Consider the following 13,101-nt stretch of genomic DNA (forward strand, 5'->3'; position numbering starts at 1 on the left):
AAGAAGACACAACTTATTAACATATATGCACCCAACAGAGGAGCATCAAAATATATAAAACAACCATTAACAGACCTACAGGGAGAAATTGACAGCAACACAGTAATAGGAGATCCTACTTACATCAACCAATAGATAATTCAGACAGAAAGTCAATAAGGAAAGAGCAGCCTTAAATGAAAAGTCAGATCTGATTTGATAGATTTGTACAGAACAGGCCATCCAAATGCAGCAGAATACACATTCTTCTTAAGTGCACATGGAGTTTTCTCAAGGATAGACCATATGTTGGAACACAAAACAACTCTCAATACATTTAAGAAGACTGAAATCATTTCAAGCATCTTTTCTGATCATAATGGTATGAATCTAGAAATCAACTACAAGAAGAAAGCTAGAAAAAAATCATAAAAATGTGGAGAATGAACAACATGCTACTGAACAACTGTTGGGCCAATGAGGAAATCAAAGGAGAAATAAAAAATTACCTGAAGACAAAAGAAAATGAAAATATGACATACCCAAATCTATGGGATGGAGCAAAAGCAGTACTGAGAGGGAAGCTTATAGCAACGCAGGCCTACTTCAAGAAACAAGAAAAATCTCAAGTAAACAATCTACCCTCACACCTAAAGGAACCAGAAAAAGAACAAACAAAGCCCAAAGCCAGTAGAAGGAGGGAAATAATAAAGATCAGAGCAGAAATAAATGAAAGAGACTAAAATATGATAGAGAATCAGTGAAACTAAGAGCTGATTCTTTGAAAAGATAAACAAAATTGACAAACTATTAGCTACACTCACCAAGAAAAAAAGAAGGCTCTGATAAATAAAATCAACAAAAGAGAGAAATAACAATGGGTACCACAGAAATACAAAGGATTATAAGAGAATATTATGAACAGCTATATGCTAACAAACTGGACAGCCTAGAAGAAATGGACAAATTCTTAGAATCATACTACTTTTCAAGACTAAATCATGAAAAATAGAGAATGTGAATAGACCAGTCACTAGTACAGAGACTGAAACAGTAATAAAAAGCTCCCCAGAAAACAAAAGTTCAGAACCAGATGGCCTCACAGGTGAATTCTACTAAATATTCAAAGAAGATTTAATACCCACCCTTCTCAAACTATTCCAAAAAACTGAAGAGGGAACGTTTCCTAACTCATTTTATGAGGCCAACATCATCCTGATACCAAACCCAGACACAGAAAACACAAAAAAAGAAAATTACAGACCAATCTCTCTGATGAATATAGATGAAAAAATCCTCAACAAAGTATTAGCAAACCAAATACAACAATACGTTAGAAGGATAACACACCATGATCAAGTGAGATTTATTCCAGGAATGCAAGGATGGTTCAACAACTGCAAATCAATTAACGTGACACACAACATTAACAAAATGAAGGACAAAAAACATATGATCATCTCAACAGATGCAGAAAAAGCACTTGACAAGATTCAACATCCATTTATGGTAAAATCTCTCAATAAAGTGGGTGCAGAAAGAATGTACTTCAACATAATAAAGGTCATATGTATCAAACCCACTAACATCACACTCAGTGGTGAAAAACCAAGTTATCCCTCTAAAATCAGGAACAAGACAAGGATGCCCACTCTCATCACTCTTATTCAACATAGTACTGGAAGTCCTAGCCAGAGCAAGTAGGCAAGAAAAAGAAATAAAAGGCATCCAAATTGGAAAGGAAGAAGTAAAAATGTCACTATTTGTGGATGACATAATTTGATATATAGAAAACCCTAAAGATTCCACCAGAAAACTATTAGAAGTAATAAATGAATACAGCAAAGCTTCAGGGTACAAAATCAACATACAAAAATCTGCTGCGTTTCTACATACTGCCAATGAACTAGCAGAGAGAAATTAAGACAACAATCCTGTTTACAATCACAACAAAAAGTATAAAATACCCAGTACTATATTTAACCAAGGAAGTGAAATACCTGTACAATGAAAACTGTAAGACATTGCTGAAAGAAACTGAAGAAGACATAAATAAATGAAAAGATATTCCATGCTCATAGACTGGAAGAATTAACACTGTTAAAATGTTGATACTGCCCAAAGCAATCTACAGATTCAATGCAATCCCTATCAAAATCCCAAGGACATTTTTCACAGAAATAGAACAAAAAATTCTAAAGTTTACATGGAACATGAAAGCCCCCCCAAAACCAAAGCAATCCTGAGGAAAAAGAACAAAGCTGGAGGTATCCCATGTTCTGATTTCAAACTATATAACAAAGCCATAGTAATCAAAACAGCATGGTATTGGCACAAAAACAGATACACAGATCAGTGGAAGAGAATAGAGAGCCCAGAAATAAACCCACACATATACAGAAAATTAATTTACAATGAAGGAACAAAGAACATACAATGGAGAAAGAATAGTCTCTTCAATAAATGGTGCTGGGAAAACTGGACAGCCACAGGCAAAAAAATGAAAATAGACCATGCCCCACACAAAAATCAATTCAAAATGGATCAAAGGCTTGAATGTAAGACCTGAAACCATAGTACTCCCAGAAGAAAACATAGGCAGTATGCTCTTTGATATTAGTCTTAGCAACATCTTTCCAGATATGTCTCCTCAGGCAAGGCAAACAAAAGCAAAAAATAAACAAATGGCAAACTAAAAAGCTTCTGCATGACAAAGGAAATCATTGATAAAATGGAAAGACAACCTATGAAACAAGAGAAGATATCTGCAAATCATATATCCAATAAGGGATTAATATCCAAAATATGTAAAGAGTTCATACACCTCAACAACAACAAAATAAACACCCTGATTAAAAAATGGGCAGAGGAGCTGAATAGACATTTTTCCAAAGACGACATATGGATGGCCAACAGGCACATGAAAAGATGTTCAACATCACTAATTATTAGGGACTTGCAAATCAAAACCTCATTTCTGTTAGAATGACTATTATCAAAAAGGCAAGAAATAACAAGTGTTGGTGAGGAAGTGGAGAAAAGGGAACCCTCCTGCACTGCTGGTGGGAATGTAAATTGGTGCAGCTACTATGGAAAAAAGTATGGAGATTCCCCCCAAAATTAAGAATAGAACTACCACATGAACCAGCTATCCCACTCCTGGGTATTTATCCGAAGAATACAAAAACACTAACTTGAAAAGATGTACGGGTATTTAAAATGACCCATATACAAGGACCTACTGCACTACACAGGGAACTCTGCTCAATGTTATGTGGCAGGCTGGATGGGAGGGAACTTTGGGGGAGAATGGATACATGTATATGTATGGCTGAGTTGCTTTGCTGTGCACCTGAAACTATCACAACATTGTTAATCGGCTATACTCCAATATAAAACAAAAAGTTTTTTAAAATTTTAAAAAAAGAAAAGAAAAGATATATGGGGACTCCTGAGTTCACTGCAGTATATTTACAACAGCCAAGATAGGGAAACAACCTAAGTGGCCATCAAACAGTGAATGGATAAAGAAGATGTGGTGTATACATATACAATGGGATACTACTCATCCATAAAAAAGATGAAATCTTGCCATTTATGACAACATGGATGGACCTTGACGGTATTATGCTAAAGAAATAAATCAGAGGGAGAAAGACAATTTCACTCATGTGGAATATACCCCCCCCCACCAAAACCAAGTAAATGAACACACCAAATAAAAACAAACACATAAAATCAGAGAACAGAATAGTGGTTACCAGAGGGGAAGGGGCTTGGGGGAGGGTGCAATGAGTAAAGGGGATCAATGGTATGGTAATAGGTGGAAACTAAATTTTTGGTGGTCAGCATGCTGTAGGGTATACAGAAGTAGAAATATGAAACTTATGTAAACTTATTTAATTACTGAAACTTATATAATGTTATAAAACTATGTTATCTCAATAAAAAATCTTTAAAAAAAATTTTTAGAAGTGCGCTTCTTAAAACACCAAAAATAGCTTGAGAATCTCAGGTTGGAAATCAGCTGACTGGATGATCTTTGAGGTCCCTTTCCACTTTTACTGTCCTAGGACTCTCAAAGAGATATCTCTTTGATCATGTACATGCGCACAAACACACACACACATACAATATAGATACATACACTCTCTCATGTTAATGCACAATGTGTGGGACACCACTGCATCTATCATTGCTACAAAGATAGCAATGATATCCTGCCTTGAGGCAGGAGCATCTCTGTAGCAATGATAGATGCAATGGTGCCCCACACAGTATGAACATCACAAATTTCCGACTGTCTAACTCTTCATTCTTTTATCCAGTAAGCCCCACATGTCAGTAGCAATACACCGTACACAAGCAGACAGAATAATATAACTTAAAATAAACAAAATTACTTATAGATTTACTCAAATATTCTCGAGGAAAAGTAAAAGCTAACTACAGTAGATGCCTGTCTGCAAACATATCAACGTGATACATGGTTAAGGTTCAGAAAGTGTTTGCTTTCATTTTTAAATTAAAAGGTCTTTATTCCTTTATCTGTATCTCACTGGAACTAAATGCTTTCTACTTGAACAAAGGTATTATTATACAGAAATACAAAAACACTTATCTTTTTCATACTAACTTTTCCTCCCACTGGGATATCTTGGTCAAATGACTGCCACTACTGTTTGTTCTTACATAGTTGGGCCAGGTCACAGGAGCAGGTAACCTACCTAAACCCTAAATTTCAGATACAGAACCCCAGGATCACAGAAGAGGGGGTGTATTTTTCCCATGCAATATAAGGCTCTTTTGGGAGGGGGGAGGTTCCATGGGGAAAGCTGCCCTATGCTGACCCAGGACAATAGCCCCAATTCTCGTCTCTCCATGAAGTCTGGACCATTACTGAATAATCCTGAGCATTTGAAGGGCCCATCTTTCACTGAGCATGAACACTTCAAAATACAGATGTGCTCTCAAAGTGTACTCATTAGTTCATCTGGATCATAAACAGTGCTGGAGAAGCCATGGAAATGGGCCAACCCTCTTGCTGGGGAGACCACCCCTGGCTCTGTTCTCAGGTTGCAGCCTCTCCATTAAGGCCCACAGTAGCTCATTATACTTCTAGGCAAGGGGTTCCTCACTCCAGTAAACCCAGGGCTGGATGCTACTTTCAGAGCCTCAATTCCTGCATGAGTGATTTCTGCACAAGGTGACCTGGAAGCCAGTAGACAGGCCCTGAGGGACAAAAAGAGGCCAGGCTATGCATAAGCTATTACCTTTAAGTGTGGCCAAATGAATATCAGGTGCTCAACAACAACACTAAAGTAATTCTCTCACGGCGAGGGCAAATACAGGGGTGGTAGCAGGGTAGAATGAACACTCAAAGAAACGAAGAGAGCGAGGAGTGGGAAATAAGTGTCCTTCCCTACAGCTGTCACTGTTAGGAAGGCCTGTGACTCTCAAACTGAGCAAGCAGAGCATACTTGCTGAGTAGATAAAGTCGACTTGAGTGCCCACTCATCCCATGAAAAGCTACAGCATCACTAGTAAATCTCTGAATGAGGGGTTATGATGTGAATTTCTTTAAGGTACCTGCCAAATATGGTTCTAGGTTATAATTACTTGAGTCATTTCACACTGTATACTAACTTGGCATATGAGATGCCAAGAGCCATGTGGATATTTGAAAGATAATATGGACTTCTTAAAGGGAAAGTTATAATGCTCTATATAAACATCATATATTAAGCAGAACAACTCTTCACTTTAAGTAGTTCAAAACTGCGTATATTAATATATACATACACAGACAGACACAGATACACAAACACACAATGTTTTCCTATAATAGCTTCCTCCTGACCAACTCCTGGAGGTTGTTGGATGACAACCTAGATAACAGCCATCACTCTCAAGGCCAACTTACCTTAAATAAATCTGCAACTATTCCATAATCTGCCACTTGAAAAATTGGAGCTTCTGGGTCTTTGTTAATAGCCACAATTGTCTGTGAAACAAAAAGAAAGAGTTTGGCCTTTATAAGAAAACATACCACACAGATTGATGGTTCTGTTCTAACTTCCCTAACAACAAATTTGTATTCTTAAAAATGTCTACCATATAAGATTAGTTTGATTAATGTATGCCAATATTGTAAGTTTAGAAATTTCTGGATTGGAACATAACAAGATTATCTCCCACCCCCCACCACTAGCCCACTGCAGTACTAAAAAGGCTTTAAATCATTATTTTTTAAAGTTATTTTTTTACTTATAAAAATAAATGTTTTAGGTAAGTAACAAATCAGAGGAGCAGATTCTCGGAAGACAGCCAACTAGGAAGCACTGGGAATCTGTCTCCTTACGTACACTACAACTGAACTGGCAGAATCTTTCTAATGTAACCATTTTGGAACTTTGGAATCTATTAAAGGTTTGCAACTTCCAGGGGGAGACTTGCATGGTAAACTGTAGCTCTTAGCAAAACAGTTGCTACCCACCCCCCAATTCCCAGCCCTAGTGGCAGGTAGCTGTGCACATGTTCCTGGGGCAACTTTCACACAGCTTACAGGAGCCAGAGTGGGCAAAAAGGACCCTGTTCTCCAAATATTGAGGATCTGTGCTTTGATCATGGAATGCTGCTTCTGATCACAAAGGTGCAAAGAGGACAGTGGCTACTGCTGTTGTACCTTAACCAACATTGTTCATGCCTTCCCCCTCCCGTCAAAGTTATTTCCAGGAGATTTAAAGGATCAGTGCTCTTCATTTTTCTCTTTTTCCCCTTTTGGGAGCCAGACATTAAAGCCTAGGACATTGAAAAGCAAATGCATATCAGGAGAAAACTACAAAGTGACCACACATGCCCAGGGAAAGGCACAGGCTCTGAAAAGACCCAAGAAGACAGTAAGTTTATACCTCAGGTAAATACTTGGCACAGAGACAGCCTACGACAATCAAAAAAACAAGAACAATAATAAGCAAAAACAATAACCAAAAACCCAGCAAACCTGGGGAAAAAGGAGAACCTGATTTCCAGAGATACCACATTATTAGATTCAAGCATCCAGTTTTCAACAAAAAAAATCACAAGGCATACAAAGAAACAAAAAAGTATGGCCTATTCAAAGGAAAATAAAAAATCAACAGAAACTGTTCCTGAAAAAGACCTGATGGCAGATCTACTAGACAAAGACTTTAAAACAGTCATCTTACAGATGCTAAAAGAACTAAAGGAAGATGAGGAGAAGGTCAAGAAAACAATGTGTGAACAAAATGGAAATAGTGATAAAGAGAAAACCCAAAAAGAAACCAAAAAGACATTCTGGAACTGAAAAGTACAAAAACTGAAATGAAAAATTCACTAGAGGGACCCAAAGGCAGACTTGAGCATGCAGGAGAATGAATCAGCAAATTTGAAGACAGGATGATGGAAATTAACAAGCTTGAAGAACAGAAAGAAAAAAGATTTAAGAAAAGTGAACAGAGCCTAAGGCACCTGTGGATCACCATTAAGAGGACCAAAATACCTATGGTGGGAGTCCCAGAAAGATAAGAGAGAGAAGAGGGCAGAGAGAATATTTAAAGAAATAATGGCTGAATATTTAAAGAAATAATTTGATTAGAGATATGAATAGAAACAGCCAAGAAACTCAAAAAACTTCAAGTAAGACGAATTCAGAGATCCACACCAAGACACAAAATCACACTTTCAAAAGCTGAAGATAAGAGAATCTTGAAAACAGAAAGAGAGAATTGATTTGCTACACACAAGGAATCCTCAATAAGACTATCAGCAGATTTTCCATCACAAACTTTGGAGGCCAGAAGGTAGTGAGCTGATATATTCAAAGTGCTAAAAGAAAAAAACTGTTGACCAATAATCCTATATCCATCAAAACTGTCCCTCCAGTGACTTTTGCAGAAATTGAAAAACTCATCCTAGAATTCATATGGACTCTCAAGGGACCCTAAATAGGACCAATGAAATAGAAGAGGGAGCCCAGGAATAAACCCTCACATACGTGGTCAAATGATTTTTGACAAGGGTGTCAAGATCATTCAATGGGGAAAGGACAGCCTTTTCAAAAATGGTGTTGGGAAAACTGGATATCCACATACAAATAAATGAAGTTTGCCCCTTACCTAACACTATATACAGAAACTAACTCAAAGCAGATCAAAGATTTAAACATTAGACCTAAAACTATAAAACTCTAAGATGAAAAACATAGGGCAAAAGCTGCATGATGTTGGTTTTGGCAATGATTTCTTGGATATGACATCAAAGGTATACGCAATAAAAAAACAGACAAATTGAACTTCATGGAAATTAAAAAATTTTGTGGATCCAAAGGCACTATCAACAGAGTAAAAAGGTAACCCAGAGAATGGGAGAAAATATTTCAAATCATATATCTGATAACGGATTTTTAAAAATTAATTAATTTGTTTTTGGCTGTGTTGGGTCTTCATTTCTGCATGTGGGCTTTCTCTAGTTGTGGCGAGCAGGGGCTACTCTTTGTTGTGGAGCACGGGCTTCTCATTGCAGTGGCTTCTCTTGTTGCAGAGCATGGGCTCTAGGCGCACAGGCTTCAGTAGTTGTGGCTCACGGGCTCAGTTGCTCCGTGGCCTGTGGGAGCTTCCCGGACCAGGGCTCGAACCCGTGTCCCCTGCATTGGCAGGCAGATGCTTAACCACTGCGTCACCAAGGAAGTCCCATGATAAAGGATTAATATACAGAATATATTCAAAAACCTACTAAACTCAACAACAAAAAAACCAAACTACACGATTCAAAAATTGGGTGAATGACTTCCACAGCCACTTCTCCAAAGAAGATATACAAATGGCCAATAAGCACATGAAAAAATGCTCAACATCACTGATCATTAGGGAAATGCAAGCCAAAACTACAATAAGATACTACCTCAGATCCATCAGGACGGCTACCATCAAAAAAACAGAAAAGTGCTGACAAGGGTGTGAAAAAATTGGAACCCGTGTGCATTGTTGGTGGGAATGTAAAATGGTACAGTTGCTGTGGAAAACATTATGGTGGTCCCTCAAAAAATTAAAAAGAGAATTACCATATGATCCAGCAATTCCACTTCTGGATGCATACCCAAAAGAATTAAAAACAGGGCCTTGAAAACATATTTGTACACCCATGTTCATAGCACCCTTACTCACAAAGGCTAAAACTTGGAAGCAACCCGAGTATCCATAGATGGACGAATGGATAAGCAAAATGTGGTGCATACATACAATGGAATATTATTAGCCTAAAAATGAAGGAAATTCTGACACATGCTGCATGGATTAACCTTGAGGACATTATGCTAAGTGAAATAAGCCAGTCAGAGAAAGAGAAATACCAAATGATGATTCTACTTAAAAGATGTACTTAGAATAGTCAAAATCATAGAGACAAAAAAAATAGAACTGTGGTCGCCAGGATCTGGAGAGTGCTGGGGGAGACTGGGACGTTACTGTTTAATGGGTATGGAGTTTCAGTTTTACAAGACGAAAGAGTTCTGGAGTTGGATAGTGGTGATGGGTGCACGACATTATGAGTGTATTTAAAACCACTGACAGTGGGTACACATCTAATCTTACACTTAAAAATGGTTAAGATGGTACATTTTTTGTGTATTTTACCATGCAAAAAATATTAAGTGCAGTGTACTAAAATGTGAATTTTCTGTACATAAATTATACCTCAATAATCTGACTTAGACCAAACAAACCAAACATAACCGGAAAGTTTGGCAGTTCATCGAAAAATTTTAGATATATTGAATGAAAACCATGGATGAAAAATTAATTAACTTATTTTATATTTGGAGTGCTTTATTCAATAAGACACTTAGAAGTCTACTTTATAAAATCATCATGAGACACACATTAGAGTCAATCCTCAGCTTATTTCACTTATAAAATGATTAGTATTTTCTATCTCCTATTAACAAGTATATATATTTAAACTTGTGACTATAAATGTTAGACTTCAACTTTAAAAAAGTAACAAATCCATATCCTAATTCCTAATCCATATCCTAATCCTAATAGGCTTTGTAGCTCACTATTTATCCTCCATGTATTGCATTCAATTTAGTATTTTAAAATTACTATTCTGGGTCTATGTGAGAATACAAAAGTTAACTATCTAGTCAGCCTGTTAAGATGAACTTTAAAACAAAAAAGTTTAAGTCTTTATGTATGCAGCAAATATAAATAAATGTAATAAAGCAAGTGAATTACGACATCGCCTACAAAAACTACCACAAGTTCTTCTTATCCCCTATAAAATTTTTAAGTGTAAAAGGTTATAATGACAGATCAGTAACAGATTAAGGAGAAATAGTCACTAAAAAAGGTGTTATGTTTACACAATTATTTGATTAACAACAGACTTATTTATAACTTACAAATAGTTTGGTATTCCCCACAGATGCTTCTAACACCATTGCAATTAAAGTAAAATTAGAGTTTTGACTCTAACATGCTGTTATTTTAATAAAAAGATCATAATAATGTGAATCTCTAGAAGAAAAATTAAGTACTTCCCTGCCTATTACACCATCTCACGAAAACAGCTGGAACACCTTTTTAAAGTATTTTGATATAGTCTGACTTAAAATATAGGCTACATGACATTATGTGTAATTCCCCTAGAGGGGCCCTGAGGCGGAATATTCCAGAATATCTGAAACTGGCGCACACTGTAGTCCAGGTAACTAGTGATCCAGAGAAACATGCCATATATATTAAAGTATGGTCAGAGACGATAAACGAGGGTTTCAATATGAGCCTCAAATCCAAAGTCACAAGGACAAACATTCTGAATCACAGGCATTGATTTGCATCGAGGTGTTTCTCTTCTGGGAATATGTAGCCCGCTTCACAGCTACTAGCAGAGATTTATTAAGTTAACGATGGTTAATGATTTTCCTGGAGGCCACCTAGTCAAATGTCTGACAGTTTAATCATCTGAAAGCTTTTTCATCCCACTATATAAAAGTTATTTTTAAAGAAAGAGCACCTAACTGTGGGAAAGGAACCACTATAGTATTCAAGAAAAAAGATTTGGGCTGTTCACAGTTTTTCAGATTACTAAAAGAATATTCCTGAATTATCAACTGTAAATAACTATGATAAAATCTTACTTGCACCTTAGAGCTCTTTTAATATGTCCCTATAAATGCATGTTCTTCTTCCTTACAGACCTTTTAAAGCACAGACTGTATTCAACCATATTAATATGTATACAGTTCCATCAAATATCATATTCTTTCAACTAGACCACAATGCTAACTACAACTACAGCTTATATGTAATGCAACTATCAGATTTAAACCAATCACTTAATATTCCATTTTAGAGCTTAACCAAAATTACAACCTAAGACTGCTGTGTCTCCCACACAAGACAGTGATGGCAGGGACTATGTCTTTTTCATTTGAGCATCTCCAGCATCTAGTACAAAGTACACGTTTAATAAATATTTGTTGATGGCATGGAGAGACAAATTCTTGGCTCAAGTTTATTCTTATGGATTGTTCCCCAACACTGGTCTCCTTATTTCAATTATTCTTTTTGCTTTGACTATCTAGTCCAGTTCTCGCAATCCAGCCCTGTTGGCATGTAATGAGAACTTTCACCAAGATCATCTAGGCAGGTAGAGGCTTTTATTTTAGAGAAGCAGAATTCTAGATATGTCTGAACTGGCCCAGCTAAAAATATTTTTTAAGGTTGCTGGTGTTGGAGTGGTCTTTTTCCTCTAATGCAGCAATAACATTTTCCCCATTGGCACTGCTGTTTTCAGAGCTCAGTAAAGAAACCTGCCATCCAACTGTGAAATCTGACTGATTTGGGGCCAATTCATTTAGAGGTTACAAGGAGGTAGTGCATGCATCTTTTCAAGTTAGAAGTTAAACCTATTAAAAGTTTTATTACCTTTTATATCAAACTTCCATCTGAATGGATAAAAGCAGGAGTGTCAGAGGCATCTCTGACTTCATGAAAGACTAAGTTCATAATTCAAACTGTGCATTGTTATGCATGAATTAATGTGTCATATTCTGAAATATATGTTCACAGAGTCATCACACATAGAGAGTCCAAGTAGCAAGTTAAAATCAAGTGTTTCCTCTATACTCTGTATTTTTGACAATCACTGAGGTTTTGAGACACTCCAATCCAAAACATGTCAGTCGCAGTTTAGTAGCAACCCAAGAAGAGGGGCCTTGCTGTGGTATGAGGGTGGAAACGTTAGGGGACTAGGGTGAAGCAGAGAGAGAACCAGGCATCAGAACCTCATACACTAGATAAGTCAGAACCTCATCAAGTTGTTTTCACCCCACATTTTCTATCCATAGATTGTCAGAGCTGAAAGGGATCTTAGAGATCAGCACCCAACACCTGCATTTGGCAGACACAGAACTGAGGTACCAATAGGACATGTCACGTGGTAAGTTGGCAGTGGAGCTGGGATTCAGGTTCACACCTCTTTCCATGACATAGCACTGCCTCTCCTACCAATGGTACATCTTCAGGCAGGGTACAGTAGCTTATTTATCTTTCAGTTCCTAGATTTGTGTTCATGTGAATGGTTCCACTATACACACTATAACTACATGGAAACATACCAGTCAAACCCAAGTTTTAAAATATGAAAACTTTTCCTCTTAGCATCTTTATTGTTGTGTAGTTACCTTGCTGTCTTTCATCCCAGCTAAATGTTGGATGGCTCCAGATATTCCTACAGCAATATAAAGTTCCTGAAACAAAAGAGACCATATCATTAGTATGTATTTATATTATACCTTCCAAAGTATTTGCTATTAGCAACCTGAGTCTTACACCAAAAGTATTTTAAATAGAATAGATGCAATATGTATTACTTAAATTATGCTTTCCTCCTTCTCTGATCTCCCTAACCCATAGTCCTCATTTTCCTCTGAATTCCTATAGTAGTGGTGGTATAATAATAAATACATGGATAATGAGAGTTACTGAGCATTAACTATGTGTCAACCACTGTGCTAAGCATTTTACATCAACTGTTTCACTTAATCTCACAATTTCCTGTGAGGTAGCACTTTTTTGTCTATGCTACTCATTTGGA

The 13,101-nt window shown here is 36.9% G+C and overlaps 1 protein-coding gene across 1 annotated transcript in view; it reads right to left on the bottom strand.

Annotated features, from left to right (window-relative positions):
- Window positions 1-13,101, bottom strand: part of ETFA (electron transfer flavoprotein subunit alpha) — an 84,753-nt gene that overhangs the window by 4,844 nt on the left and 66,808 nt on the right. The window contains exons 10-11 of the mRNA XM_024768985.1: window positions 12,689-12,754; window positions 5,903-5,983 (exon numbers count right to left, since the gene is read on the bottom strand). Coding sequence (XP_024624753.1) covers window positions 5,903-5,983; window positions 12,689-12,754 — 147 coding nt within the window. The remainder of the gene's footprint in view (window positions 1-5,902; window positions 5,984-12,688; window positions 12,755-13,101) is intronic.

Source organism: Neophocaena asiaeorientalis, unplaced genomic scaffold (assembly GCF_003031525.2).
Source record: "Neophocaena asiaeorientalis asiaeorientalis breed wild unplaced genomic scaffold, Neophocaena_asiaeorientalis_V1.1 scaffold879, whole genome shotgun sequence".
Lineage (NCBI taxonomy): Eukaryota > Metazoa > Chordata > Mammalia > Artiodactyla > Phocoenidae > Neophocaena > Neophocaena asiaeorientalis.